This window comes from Dermacentor silvarum, chromosome 4 (genome assembly GCF_013339745.2).
Source record: "Dermacentor silvarum isolate Dsil-2018 chromosome 4, BIME_Dsil_1.4, whole genome shotgun sequence".
NCBI lineage: Eukaryota > Metazoa > Arthropoda > Arachnida > Ixodida > Ixodidae > Dermacentor > Dermacentor silvarum.
The window spans coordinates 70,905,100-70,919,995 of NC_051157.2; the positions used below are offsets into that span (position 1 = coordinate 70,905,100).

Consider the following 14,896-nt stretch of genomic DNA (forward strand, 5'->3'; position numbering starts at 1 on the left):
TCAGTTTTGATCATACGGATTTGGAATAAACTATTCCTCATTTTGTACTGTGCACACGCAAAGAGCTTGAAGCGACGACACGACGCGCTATCAACATCCATACATTGCCATTCCCAAAAACGGCCAGTCGCACTCGCCGGCGCTTCCCTAAATTAAATCTAACTATGTACATGGGTTTATTTTTACGTAATAATTGTTGTGCTGACTCATTATTTAGCTTCCAAAGTGCACTGTTTGCCTTGTATACCCTAAATTGGCAGCAAGCGGATACCCCTTTAATACCGCATCGTAACAACCACCTCGTTCAGCTGCCAACGGTGTCACATCGTCGTTTCCGCGCGAAAACTATGCATTCTCTAAATGAACGATCATACGCGCAAAGTGCTCGTCTGTATCTACTTATGGGACACATTGTGTGCATGAAGGGAATACGAAGAACGATAAGCAGGCAGCATAACAGCGCTCCCGTACTGCGGCCTCCCGCTCGCTGTTTTCGAAGGTGTGTGGTCGCTCATATCAGCGCAACTCAGATGCAATGCGCAACGGTGCTTACGTGCACAAAATCGGCGTGTTTTGCTATGTTCTGACATTAATTGATGACACTGATGAGCAGCTAGCATTATATCTAAAGCGAACGACGAGCGGTCGCTGTACCTGCCGATGTAAACAAATGCACCGGATCGGTGTTTTGGACTGTCAGCTGCGTGCTTGCGGAATACAAATGCAGAAAGTTGTCCTCCACATCTTGCAGCGAGTTTGCCAAGCGCTTCCCTGAGAAGGGGTAGGACACCTAAAATAGCAAGCAGCACGTAAAAAAATCAGTGGTTAGGGTTACGCTTGGTCTTCATGTTGCAGCGAGATTTGTTGCGCATAGGCGCTGGCTCTCGTGGTGGCGGGTCGAAGGCAAACAGCGATTCATGGCTATTGAATTCGTCAGAATCATAACTGTCACTGTTCTGAAGAGGTGGTGCAGCTTACAATGTCACCCGAAGGTCTGGCGCGGTCACGAATCAGATGAGCGTCTGCTCTTCGCCGGTTTCGTTCGCACCGTGAGCGAGACCGGCATGCGTTGCGCGCCTCCCCCGCGGGGGGTACACTTGTGACGTCACACAGAGAGGCTCGCTCGGCTGCTTGGTCAGGTTTCGGTTTCGTTTTTGCGCTTTTTTCCTTATTTAAAATTATTTTCGAATTTGCGGAACAATTCTCCTATCAGGCGCGTCATAGGAGGGTCTCGGGAACCTAAATATTCCATTACCTTGACATGGTCAAACAATCGCCGGAGTTCCCCTTTAACAACAGGAAGTTCAGTGTAAAAGTGTTACTGGGTCATTGACCGGACATATCAATGAAGCGAGCCATCAGGGCTCTCTTAGAATATTTGGTTAACTTAGATCTAGATTTAGGGCTTGTGAACGGCCTTTGAACGTGAACAAGTACACAATCTCATCCTACTACCGGTCTTTACCATTACTCTTCAGTCTCCTATTTTTTCCCTTTCCCACTGGGCAGAGTAGCAGTATAGAAAACTCAATCTACACGCATTGTCCTCTCTCTCTCTCTCTCTCTCTCCCTCCCTCAATACAGCTTTGCTTCACACAGATTCCAGCATTTGTGTTGGATCTGTGTAATTATTTTGTAAATACGTGCGGCCTGTAGTACAGCAGGCATAATCTTTCAGTGCATCTTAGCAGCTGTGTTTAGTTATTGCACACAATAAATTTGTACTGTTCTCTTGTAAATGTTCTTTGGTTATGGAAATGAACTTGAACCAGTTCGAACTGGTTTGAACCATTATTTTTTCGCTTCAGGGTTGAACTAGAACTAAACCGTTTTTGGCGAACCGAAACTAAAACCAGAATGAAAAACATTTAGGTTCAACACTCTGGTTGTGACTAACAGTAGAATTTAGCTCCTGGAATCTCGTTATTCCTCTCACTCATGGTAGCACTGGGCCACCAAACATGAAAACTTTAAATCGTAGAACTATTATAGAGAGTGGAACTTCACTTCTGTGGCAGTACTGAGGTCAGGGTTCACCCGCCAGCACTTTAATCAGTGGTGGGAATCCTGCGCCAATGGCACCATTTTGATGCTGAAGCACATTGCTGTGCCATGCTGCACCAAAAAAAGCTTTGGCAGGCATCAGTGAAAGAGTGCTGGTGTGTGGCAGGCAATGTGTCGTTGGTTTCAGAGGGCGTGAAAATATAACTTTCGTATTCTAGCCATCAGTGGACACGAAGAGCTGCACCAAATTAAGACTCCTGTATAAAATTAAAGGTGGCAACATCCTTTTATCTTGCCACCCGAGCCGGCGAGCAAGGGCAAGCAAGTAGGTCTGGTGTTTATCTGCACCTCCCTGTGGGTGGAGCGGAGCCACATGGTTGTGCTGGCGACGTTAACGTGGTAACATGCGTTCGAGCGTCCGCGTGCTGCCGGCAGCACTGTTTGTTCATTTGTTTTGACTTGCGCCAGCACCATGACAGTTGCTCTTGATTAAGATTTGCAGCCCCACAATTGCATTAATCACGAACCCTGATATTGCCTGAATCGCATCCCTGCGCAGCGCGATCGTTGCGATCAAAAAGTGCAACCTGCGAGAGTGAGCAGCGAGGGGACTCTGAAAAGGAGAGGACGAAAGGAGGAATGCCGCTCCTTCTAGCTGATTCAGAGGACTTACACCCAATAACTCATTGCCAACTCCAGATGTCCAGGTGCTTCTAGTGAATCTAACAAGTCTTAATGCGAAGTCAGACACTTGCAGAATCTTGGTTGGAGCTAGTTGGTACTTTCACATAACCTAGAAATGTATTTGAATAAACCGCTGTGATGTTCACTAACTCTAGCTTCATTGGCAACACACGGGTCGATTGGCGCCGGCAGTAAAGAGTGGCCACTTTTTGGCTATTGGGTTCAGTGTTGTTTACTGCCTGTCTTAGGTTCTCAAATCAGAACCTAGTTAGTGTGCCGAGTTAGAACACTGCCTGTATGTTTAAAGCGAAGAGGCTTTATATGCTCTTCTGGCCATTTTCGTGGTTGGTTGGTGATGGTCAGTGGTTAAACTTGTTGCGAGAATAAAAAATGTTATAAAAAAAAAAGAAGGAAAACCTCTAACTCTAGGTTCCTCACAACTTCTCTTGGAAAACACCTCCATTCTCTTCACCAGCACTTAAATTCAAAAATAGTGGAGAAAATGGGTTTAGCTTGCTCTTCAACAACACTGCTTTAATTCTGCAGAATGCAAGGTTTTCTAACTGTTAACCCATTTAATTATAACAGTGTTCTAAATTCAAATTTGCATGCTCTAGATTACCCAATATTAAGATGTATGTGTGATAGATTGCTCCAAAATCAGAATTTGTCTTCTCCTATCTGCTCCAGAACGAAATTTTATCTTCTCCTAAAGTTGCTACAAAATGAATTTGGGCATTCTCGCTCCTGCGTAATATGTAGTGTGCGCAACTGGGGAATATAGTGAAAGAAAGAGATGTGCTATCTTGTATGAGGCATCCACATAAGGGATTTTAGTTTATGTATTTGTAGCTGAGTATGAGAAGATGTAATGTGAGCTTTCCTTATTCTTTTGCAGTAAAAGTAGCGTCAGCAGAAGATACCTCACCAGCAACATTGGCAGTGTCAAGAGGGTCATTTGAGCGACATATGATAGCACACAAGTTCATTAATCTGGACCCAGCCAAAGCTTTTCCACGGCAGAAAGTTGCAAATGTGCAGCAACAAGCACCAGGAGGTATGGACTCTGTAGCAGGTGAGACTAGCACTGCCAATTTGTGCAGCCAGTGGGTGTCATAAGTGATAAAAATGCTGCTGGTTCTTGCTATAAAAATGGGGCCAATGGTCGTGTTTACTAAATTATATCGCTATCTTCAGTTGTCGCTTGCTGCAAGGTGAGCCTGCAGCATCCAAAATTTAAATGTTTGGGCCAATTCTATAGCAAGGGGGACTTGTCTTATGAGACTGTGCATGTGTGGCAAATAGTGTTGTAAGTTCTTGAATGTACGCGAGCACAAGTGATTAGCCTGCAGTGTGCAGTGAGACATATAAATAGCTAACACGCTTGACCCAAGGGTTAGGTTCAGTGACTGACGAATGTGTTGCTTATATTTCTGTGCACAAGTTCACCCATTAAAGTTAGATCCCTAGCTCATGGAGTTTTGGCAGTGCTTGATTCTTCACCATCACTACAATGTGACAATTGGCCACGTTCACCACCGATGGTAGTGCTGCAAACAATGCTCCTGTGATGTCAGCAGCGGGACTCTCCTTTGTCGTCTGCTATACCTCTGCTAGAATAACTGCATTTTTATTTGTTTGCTCATGCTCTCCTTGCATGCTCTCGTAGCACAACGCTCTCCAATTACTGCCTGTATTTTTAAAGTGAATATGTTTTTTAGGCTCTTCCGGCCATTTTCGTGGTTGGTTGGTGATGGTCAGTGGTTGAACTTGTTGCGAGAATGAAAAATATGTTATAAAACATAAAGAAGAAAAACCTCTCAACGTTTTATCGTACCTTTCCAAAAGTTACCCCTTCATGCTACAAAAGTTATCGTCACAGATTCCTTTTCTGTATGCAGCGTGCTTAACGTGTCTACAAATTCGACAGTTTTGAACACGTTTTATACATGAGCTCCACCCCACTTAAGGTTAGTTCATTTAGTATGGGTACCAGGCCTCTGAGACATTATCTTAATGAAATAGCCGATTCTTTAGCACGAGGTTCTTTGAAAGGTCTGTTGATATCCGTACTGCCGGCAACTGCACATGTTACTGCAGCCAGATATAGGCAGTTTTATTTGACGGAAGAGAAAAGAAAGCCTCTCATTAGCAAAATCTACAGACTGTATACGTCTAAATTATTCTTGGAACTGACAATGGTGTCCTAACTGGCAATTCGAAGTATCATTTAGTACAAGGTTGTGTTGCCGTATTCCACAACGTAATTTTTACTTGCACAGATGTGGTCTGGCGGCATCCCTTTTATGCTACATCTGCAATGAGCCGCAATCCATCGATCAATTTTTATTATCATGTCGGTCATTTTCTAATCGAAAACGATGTCTGGAAATTCCACTGCAAAATACAGTGTAGGACCGCTTATAACGTAAGTCGCCGGAGTTGTGAATATCTGCACTATAAGCGGTACCGCACTATAACAAAACAACAATTTTCAAGCCCTGCACATATGCAGAACATGTAGACCAAGCAGCCGCGCGTATCCGAGAATCGAAGCGTGCAACTGGGAGTTTTGCATCCGTTTAAATTTACGAACGTTGAAAGGTTAATGTCCAAGTATCCACGATCTTCGCATGAAGCAGACAAAGTAATAATTTTAAAAAATGTCTCAGTTTCGCCCGAAAGGCGAAGCATCAATTGCGATAGCAAATTAGGATAGAGCTATAAGGAGTAGGGATAGTAGTTTTATCGGCTGCATAAACTTGACACGTTCGCTTACTAACTGTATTAACAAGCGTGGTGTCAACGCACACAAGCAAACATGAAACATGAATAGACTCGATGACCGCAAACAACCACTGTCAACCACTGGCGTGGGGAAACGCGGCCGCCGCTGTGAGCGAAGGTTCGTGCTGTCTATCGCTTCAACGGAAACTGAGCGGCGTAAGCACAGCGCACACAAAGGTCAGAGCCGTGTGGAGATCACTTTCAAGATACGGTGCGCGCGACAACACAGACAGCCGGCACAGGCGCGAACGCATTTGTTGGCAGAGTAGAAGTCGCTGCCCCCTCCCGAGCTGCCTTCCCGCTTTTCTCCTTCTGCGTGGGAGATAGCGTCGCCAGTTCCCCTTGCGCCCGGTTGCAAGATACGCATTTGGTGCCGCAGCACAACGTCATCCCCCTCCCTCCCATACCCCTATGGCCTTTCGCGCGATGGAAGTCGCGTTTGCTCTTCGCAAAGGCGCCGTCCCCCACGCGCTTTACTCCCACATGCGGCGCACGGCGACGATTTTATTGGCCTTGGACTCGTGCTCCTCCGCATCGCCCTCGTTCATCTCCTCTCCCATCAGTGGGCGCACCTCGTTGAGAAGCGTGCTCACTACCGCCCTTGTCGGCGAGATTTTCCCGCGGAAGCCGCATTATAACCGGCATTTCGTCTCACGCGGCTCCACTGTGAGCGGTTTGCGTGTAGACGGAGTGCTATGGGAAAATTAAAGGGAGTCTGAAAAGACCGTACTATATCCGGTCCTGCACTATAAGCGGTCAGTTATAAGTGGTCTATACTGTATAGGACTGCCTTTATGCAGCTCTGTTATTATCTCACTTGGAGCAACGGGATTGGGATGTAGCCACACAAACGGTTACTGAGCCTTATATAATTTTCTTTGTAACACAAAAAGAGTCACTTATTAATATTTTCCCATTTTCCATGATTTATTTATTTCTCCTTCAATAAAGTATAAATTTTGAAAATTCGAAGATGAAAACCACAAATTCACAGTTATAATATTATTAATATTATTATTAAAAATTTAACTTACACATTTTTATGTTTATCCTTGACTGTATTTATTTTATTAAGTTCATAATACTATTCCTCTCTAGGTGAGGCTGACTACCTTAGTATAGATTACTTTATTTCTTTTATTATCGATTTATCTCTCATCTTCAATTATTCATTTACTTTCCTTTTTGATTAATTATTTATTTATTAACTAACTTATTTTAATTTTCAATAATATCCCACCCGGTTTATCCTTCACAGTGGGTTTGTGCCATTAATTGAGGCTTCATCGTCATCGTCATTTGCACATTCCTCTTTTAATTTCTTGTGCGTCTAAACTCTAGCTGCTTATTCGGTAAAGTACTAGCAAACCGAAGCTTCTCAATTTTCTTGTCTTAGATTTAAATATGTATGACACAATTACAAATCAAAATAAAGGGTGTTTCAGCAAACACTTTCAAAAATTTTTTAAAGTTGCCTGTGGCAGATAGTGCAATTCTAGTTCATGAGCTGGTCTACTCGAAAAGGCGGGTATTCACTAATTCACTAATTCACCTTATGGCCCATATTGCAATTTACAAATTCTAGCCGTGGAGTTTGCAAGGCGATCCACTTGGAACAAATTCTCAGGATGACACCAGTTTCAAGATATCAATTCCCAACCTTTGTGGAGGATTGCATTGGCATTTCAATTAACTTTTGTACTTGAGTGCATAAAACAACGTTTTGTTTAGAAAGTGACTGAAACAATGTTTTGTATGATTTTTTTGGCAGCAGGATCTGCCACGTTACTACATGCACTTTTTGTACTTTTGCTGGGCTATCGATGTTTGTTTGTGTCTGCTGTCAATGTTTAGTTCCAGTTCAAGACATGTTCACAGTACCGAGTTGTCATTACATCACTAATGTTTTAAACTTCCACCATGGCAGCCCCATCATCATCATCATATGTACTTTTCTTATCAAAAGTGTACGGACCAAGGATTCCGCAATAAAGCCGACTTTCCTCTCCGCCTATGAATGCAACTTAAAATTAAGGAAACTTGGCATTGCGAACTTTCCAGTGCACACGTCGATAACCGTTAGTGTGTCTGAAATACGAAAAAATGAAGCTTTTTTTGGTGATCCTGTGGTTCGTATACTTTTGCACATGAGTGTATGTGCCAGTGCACTTGCCATATTTTCGAATTGTCTCAATATCCACTTGGGACCTTCATTGTGTAATAATGGCAGTTTAGGCTTTGTTGTAAAATTTAAGTTGGGAGCTTTTGCCATTTTGTGCAGTAAGTGCACTGATGCATATGGCAGATGCATGGTGGTTACCGGCTGGTCATCCACGGACCTGATCGTCGCTTCCGTAGCCGCCAGTCTTGCTCATGTGTGTAATCTGAGGCCGCATCATCAATAACCTACTTGTAAAACATTTTAGCGGCAAGCCTTCCACGATGGTTAGGCTGTCTACCACCATTCTGGCGAGCAAGCAATTTTCTTCACGGCCACATTGCCTAGGTTGTAAGTCCTAACGATTGCTGTTTTGTCTAGTGTCCATGACCAAAGTTAAGTTTGGGGCCGAGTCGATGCAGATTTTTACATCATCTGTCAGGCACTCAATGTACTCTACACCAATGTACTTGCAGCACCAGAAGTTGTACAAGCACCAGCAGCCACAAACACTGCAGCAGGTGAGGCCACCTTTGCAGTTACTAAAAACTGTTTGATGCAGTTGAATCCCCCCCCCGTAACAATATGCTGAAAGGTGAAGAACATTTGTTACCAACAACTAATAAACAAACGAGCGAATAAACATTCCATGCTATTTTTTACTACATTTAGTTCCGGCAACATGATGGCAGAACTGTGTTCTTTGGAGGCAAATTTTCTGCTTCAAGCTTTGGTTAAACTTTACGACATCCATTAACACCGTGTGTGACAGCTTGTGCCTTGGAACATCAGCATCTTGTTACTATGTCTCAGGGAACACTTGTGTGACTGATTTGTCACATCTGAGTTAAGTGATATTCTTTTCTGATCTCGGGTAACGTTGTGTCATGGAAGATTTAATTCTGTTATGGAAGTGCAATGCAAGGCACAGTACAAAGAAATAGATAGTGATAGGCATTTACAACTAAGGTGTGAACAAAACAATTGCTTAAAAAAATAGTAATGAATGCACAGGCGCTCACGGAAGAAAAATTGACCTTGTGAATCATAGTAGCACAGGAAAAAACAAAGTGATGCCAGAGAAAGCACAGGGGAAATAATTGCTAAGTATGATTGAAATGTGCAAATAACAAGATTATGAAAGTGGACGATAAGATAACTTGCCCCTTTACTTACTGTTGTACTTCAATGTATAAAACGACGTTTTGTTAAGAATGTAACTGAAACGCCAATGCATTCCTCCGCAAAGTTTGGCAATTAGTACAGTGGAATCTCGATGATACGAATCTCACGGGTTTACGAAAATTATTCGTATTAGCCGAAATTCGTATCATCGAAACACAAAACTAGATAAATAAAGAGTGAGAGGTGAACTCACTCAGGCACACGCACGTAAAGAGCATTTACAGTATAGACCACTTATAACGTAACCGTTTATAGTGCAGAACTGGATACAACGCGGCCTTTTCCGACTCCCATTTACCCTCCAATAGAACTCCATGTATACGCATAGCGCTTAGAGTGCAGCCGCGTGAGACGAAGTACCGGTTATAAGCCGGCTTCTGCGGGAAAATCTCGCCGACAAGGGCGGTAGCGAGCACGCTTCTCAACGAGGTGCGCCCAACGATGGGAGAGGAGATCAACGAGGGCGATGCGGAGACGTCGCCGCGCGCCGTATGTGCGAGTGAAAGTGCGCGGGGGACGCGTGCCTTAGAGCACTGCACGGGCCTGATTTTTCGGCCCGAGCCCGGCCCGGGCCCGGGCCCGGGCGTACATGACCGAGACCAGCCCGGGCCCGGCCCGGGCCCGTGGTTCCAAGCCCGGGCCCGACCCGGGCCCGTGCAACTGAGCCCGGGCCCGGCCCGGGCCCGGGCGTTCATTATTAAGCTTAGCTAGAGCCCGCGTGTGCATGACCAGGCCCGGCCTGTAAGAAAAAAATTCTTTTTTTTTTACTTACAGATTGTACTGTATCTGTCAGCCTCTCCTTTTCGAGGTTTAATCAGCTGCAGTATATAAGCAATAAAAGGCCGAAATCTGTTTCTCCCACGGGAACATCAGTAATCTGGCCCATTGCCTGTGCTACTATTTTTCTGGTGGTGCGCATGCACTTACCTTGATTTGTACGATATGGTTCTATGATGTCATTTAGCATGCAAATATACAGGGCGTTTCATTTTAGCTGAACCAAATTTTTAAAGATTGCCTGTGGCAGATAGCACAGTTATAATCCTTGATCTAAACTACTCGATGAGGCGGCCATTATTTCCACGAGAAATCAAAACGCCTAATTGAAGAATTAACCTAATTACGCTAATTATCGTTTTAATTAATTATTTTATGGCACATCTTTCAATATACGAATTATAGCCGCCGAGTTCGCAAGGCGTATCCACTTGGAACGAATTCTCAGGACTAAACCAGTTTCGAGATAATAATTTTCAGTGTACGACGAAATCAATCAAACCAAATCAATTTATTGTCCAGTTTACATGCTGGACGGTCATTTTGGACTAAAAGCTACATATGTAGCATGACGTGACCCAAAAGACCAGGCAAGGCAATAGTACAGCAAACAGTGTGCACACATGCACAATAATTCCCATATATTTCCAGCTGTCGCTGGAATTCCTCATAGACGAAATAGCTATGAACGGAAAGACAAAGAATATTTGCATCACGGCGAATTAACAGAATTGTAAAAAGTTTTAACAGAATGCATTTTAAACAACACTACAATAACAATACTAGCTATACAAACCAACAAAACAACGCCACACCAGCTATACAACATAGCATGAGACTGAATTTTACAAGAGCAACATTTGCCAGGAAAACGAAACAGGATTTACATTATATACTCAGAACCATACACAAAAGCAGAATAATAATCACATCAGATACATTACAAGCGACCAAAGTGTCAGCTGAGTTCTTTCTTACTGAAATTACCGCCATTTTTGTATCGGAGTACCGATACCGAGTGACCTCCAATCCTCCTCCAAATTACCTCCAATCCTGGTTCTAAGTGAATGGTAGGTAATGTATTAACGACTGATGCTTATAGACTGTTCTGAAGTTTGGAATTGACCATATCTCAGGATTTATTGTGTTCGCATTAATGCGACGACGCTCTAAGGAGGCTAACTGTTTTATGTAGTTCCAAACTAATTCTGACATGGATGGCCTTATGGATGGTCAAAACGCCTAATTGAATATTTAACATAATTACGTGAATTAACTTTTTAATTATTTATTTTACTGCACATCTTTCAATCTACGAATTATAGCCACTGAGTTCGCAAGGTGTATCGACTTGGAACGAATTCTCAGGACTGAACCAGTTTCGAGATATTAATTTTCAAAGTGTCCGACGAAATGCATGGGCTTTCGAGTTAACTTTTTGAGGAAAACGCTGTTTTATGCATTGAAGCAGAAAAGTAACTGGCCTTAGCGCTAAAATAATGCAAGGGTATCGGCACTGGTAATAGCGCGATAATAAAAGCGGTAACATGGAAATGGTTTGAGGAGTGGTTCTTTGTATAATTTATTTTTCCTTACGCGGAAACAATGTTCGTTTTTGCGGAAAAGAAAAAAAAATTAGGGTAGCTTGCACTGGCGACGCAATGCTAAAGAGACAGCGGAGATGATGGGCACCTAGCTAGTCCTCGCTTTTGTGCTAGACTAAGCACTACCAAGTCATCCCCAGCATTTCCCGGAAGTTATTTATTATTCATTGATTATCGATTAGCTATCGATTGGCTATCGATTGTCTATTGCAAGATATTGGCCACGTATTTGGGATAGGCTAAGCACTACCAAGTTATCAAAATTTATTGATTATTGATCTATTATCGATTAGCTATTGATTGGCTGTTGATTGGCTATCGTAAGGTATTGGTCACGTATTTGGGCAGGCTAAGCACTACCAAGTCATCCCCAGCATTTCCGGGAATTTATTGATTATTGATCGATTATCGACTAGCTATTGATTGGCTATCAATTGCCTATCGATAGGCAATTAGTCCCCACCATTCTTAGCTGGACTTATCCAGGCTCAGCTTCGCTAGTTCACAGGTGTATGTGCCATTGCGCTTGGACCCTTTCTGCACTGCTGCCAGGATCGGCCTACATTTTTGGATTCAGCGGACACATTAGGCCCGGCTGAAACAGCTCCGCTGTTAAAAATGAGAACTTCATCTGTTTTACTATTTTCTTTGATAAGATATACAGTCATCTGATAAGATATACAGTCAAGAGAGCGGTGTGGATCAGAGAACAAACGGGGATAACCGATATTCTAGTTGACATTAAGCGGAAAAAATGGAGCTGGGCAGGCCATGTAATGCCTAGGATGGATAACCGATGGACCATTAGAGCTACAGAATGGATACCAAGAGAAGGGAAGCGCATTCCAGGACGGCAGAAGACTAGGTGGGGTGATGAAGTTAGGAAATTCGCAGGTGCAAATTGGAATCAGCTAGCGCAACACAGGGTTAATTGGTGATCGTAGGGAGAGGCCTTCGTCCTGCAGTGGACATAAATATAGGCTGATGATGATGCTGACAGTCATCTTGCACGTGTCACTTCAGCTTGGCACAGAATGCATTGAACCATGCAATTCATAATGGTCGCGTGTGCTCGAAGGCCTACTTAGGCCCTTCAATGAGCGGGCCCGATTCTGGCCCGGGCCCGTGGCTTCAAGCCCGAGTCCGGCCCGGGCCTGCGGCCTCAAGACTGAGCCCGGCCCGAGCCCGCCGACAAACGCTTCGGACGGCCCGGGCCCGTGCAGTGCTCTAGCGCGCCTTCACGGAGAGCGAACGCACAGCCGAGAGCAAACGCGAGTTACGTCGCGCGAAAGGCCGTGGAGGCATGTAAGGGAAGGGGGGGGGGGGGGTGACGCTGTGCTACGGAACCAAAGGCGTATCTTGCACGGTGTAAGTGGTATCTTGCAACCGGGCGCAAGGGTAACTGGCGACGCAATCTCCCACGCGAAAGGAGCAAAGCGGGAAGGCAGCGTGGGAGGGAGAGAGGGGGGGGGGGGGGCAGCTTCTAATCTGCCAACAAATGCGTTCTTGTACTTTGCGCCTGTTGCGACTGTCAGTGTTATCGCGCGCACCGTATCTTGAAAGTGATCTCCACACGGCTCTGACCTTTGTATGCGCTGTGCTTACGCCGCTCAGTTCGTTAGCTGCGGCGGCTGCGCTTCCTCGCACCTGCGTGGGGAAAAGCACAAAAGGAAAAGCAACAAAAGTGCCACCGCTTCAAACTCGATCTTCGCGCCCATTTGCGGGCTCCGCGCTGTCCGGCACCGCGTCCGCGCCTCCGTACCAAAAGAGAAAGGGAGAAAGCGCGTGACTGTGCGCTGTTCTTTCGCGGCCTTCAGTCGGGCGGCGTTTATTCGTATCAACCGCCACGGGTCGAAAATCGATTCGTAACAACCGTTCTCTAGCACGTTGCGAAGTAATGGGGCTCGGCCGGGACCACAGAAAAATTCGTATTATCAGGAAATTCGTATTAGCCGTGATCGTATCATCGAGATTCCACTGTATCTCGAAACTGGTGCATCCAGAGAATTTGTTCCAAGTGGATCCGCCTTGCGAGCTCCACGGCTAGAATTTGTAAATTGCAATATTTGCCATAAGATAATTAGTTAAAAACTTAGTTATTTTTTTGTTATTTAGTCGATTATGCATTTCAGTTTTTTGTGCAAGTAGTGTCTGCCTTTTTGAGTAGACCAGATCATTAACTAAAATTGTGCTGTCTACCACAAGCAGCATTAAAAATTTTTAAGTGTTCGCTGAAACACCCGGTATATTGAAATTGTCAATCTAAGTAAAGGTTGTTTTTTTTTTGCTACGCAATAGCACTGATTCTCATCGCTGGATGAACCTCGCTTGCGAAATATGCCTTTTATCTATGGCAGGAGCAAAAAAGTCAAGTTAGGCTGAGCTGACTTAGATGCAGGGCTAGCTGTGTCACGGTAAAAGTAATCAAGTTCAATTATCTTGCAAAGGTCAGCACTGCAGCAAGAGAGTATGTAACTTTGCCTGCTTTAACCACTAATTTTGTCTGCCCTTCTACCAGTCGTTTTAAACATTTCATAATCGCCACAGACCTGCAGATGGGGGGACAGCAGTACACATTGAAATGTAGACTAGTGCTATTCGATGCATGTTTTGTCAATTTTGTGGTCTTTGAAACCAACCCTCTAAGAACTGTATCATGCAGAATGGTGCTGCTAATCAGCTGCTATCAGAGTGATTCATTAGCAAGTAGGATTATCTGATGAATGGTATTCTCTATACTTTGCACTATCAGTAGCAGTGGGGACAACAATCGAAACCAACCAAGACAAGCCAATTTTCAAGGATGCTGGCACAAGCATGGACTCGGTTCCAGCAGTTGACTTGCCACTAGTCCCGCTGGTGTTGGAGAATGTTGCCGGTAAGGCCTGCATAGCCACAGGCAGGAGAAATCTTTTCCAGTGTCTGTAATGGCTGTTTCTTTTTTTATATGCAACCATGCAGTTGTTTCACACGTTTTATTACGCTAAATAGCATGACAAGTACAAAAGATGAATGAATGAAAGACTTGACATGCACTGTTTCAAGTTCAACATCTATGCTACAACTTTGGGCTTCCAGTACCTATGAGCGTAAATGGGCTTTGCTCTGTGGTCTTTGTTGGTACTTGTAGTCTTCGAAGTTGGTGGAGGTGCATGCAGTGCTCCAAGATTGCCATCAAGTGTGCCGACCCAAGCAAGCAGCCCTCGTCCCTTACCTGGTATATCGGCAATACCCAGTCCATATTCCAATTTTTTCTTCAGATAGGTGTTTCAGGATACACCTACAAAGCTATTGCTATTTCACATTGTTGTTTTTCTTAGCATGATGGCAGTGGCCCTGTGATCCATGAAAGATGGAAGTGGGGGTTATTAATATAATTATTCGTTGCTACAATTTGCGCTGCCATCAAAAATCTGGATCACTGGAAATGTGGCACTGCAGCCACCATATTGAAATAGTAACTGAATCTATTAGCGTTTCACTTAAAGCGGAGGGCAACTTCGAGGTTTCTGGATTCTGGGAAAAGTACCTCGCCTTATATTCGAATAAATGTGGTACCTACATAATGCGTGTAACAGAAAAAGAAGTGCAAAAAACACAGCCAACGCATAACCATCATCCTTCACATGTTAAATTCTATTGATTCATTATTGTACTCTATATACGTAGTTTGAATACATTAGGAGGTCCCAAACTA

The 14,896-nt window shown here is 44.1% G+C and overlaps 1 protein-coding gene across 9 annotated transcripts in view; it reads left to right on the forward strand.

Moving 5' to 3' along the window:
- The window catches only part of LOC119450204 (transcriptional regulator ATRX-like), a 127,975-nt gene that overhangs the window by 101,300 nt on the left and 11,779 nt on the right, over positions 1 to 14,896 (forward strand). For 5 of the 9 annotated variants that reach the window (XM_049665710.1, XM_049665716.1, XM_049665711.1 and 2 more), the window contains 3 exons: positions 3,587 to 3,763; positions 8,110 to 8,154; positions 13,952 to 14,077. In XM_049665710.1, coding sequence (XP_049521667.1) covers positions 3,587 to 3,763; positions 8,110 to 8,154; positions 13,952 to 14,077 — 348 coding nt within the window. The remainder of the gene's footprint in view (positions 1 to 3,586; positions 3,764 to 8,109; positions 8,155 to 13,951; positions 14,078 to 14,896) is intronic. The other 4 variants (XM_049665712.1, XM_049665714.1, XM_049665715.1 and 1 more) reach the window with 4 other exon arrangements.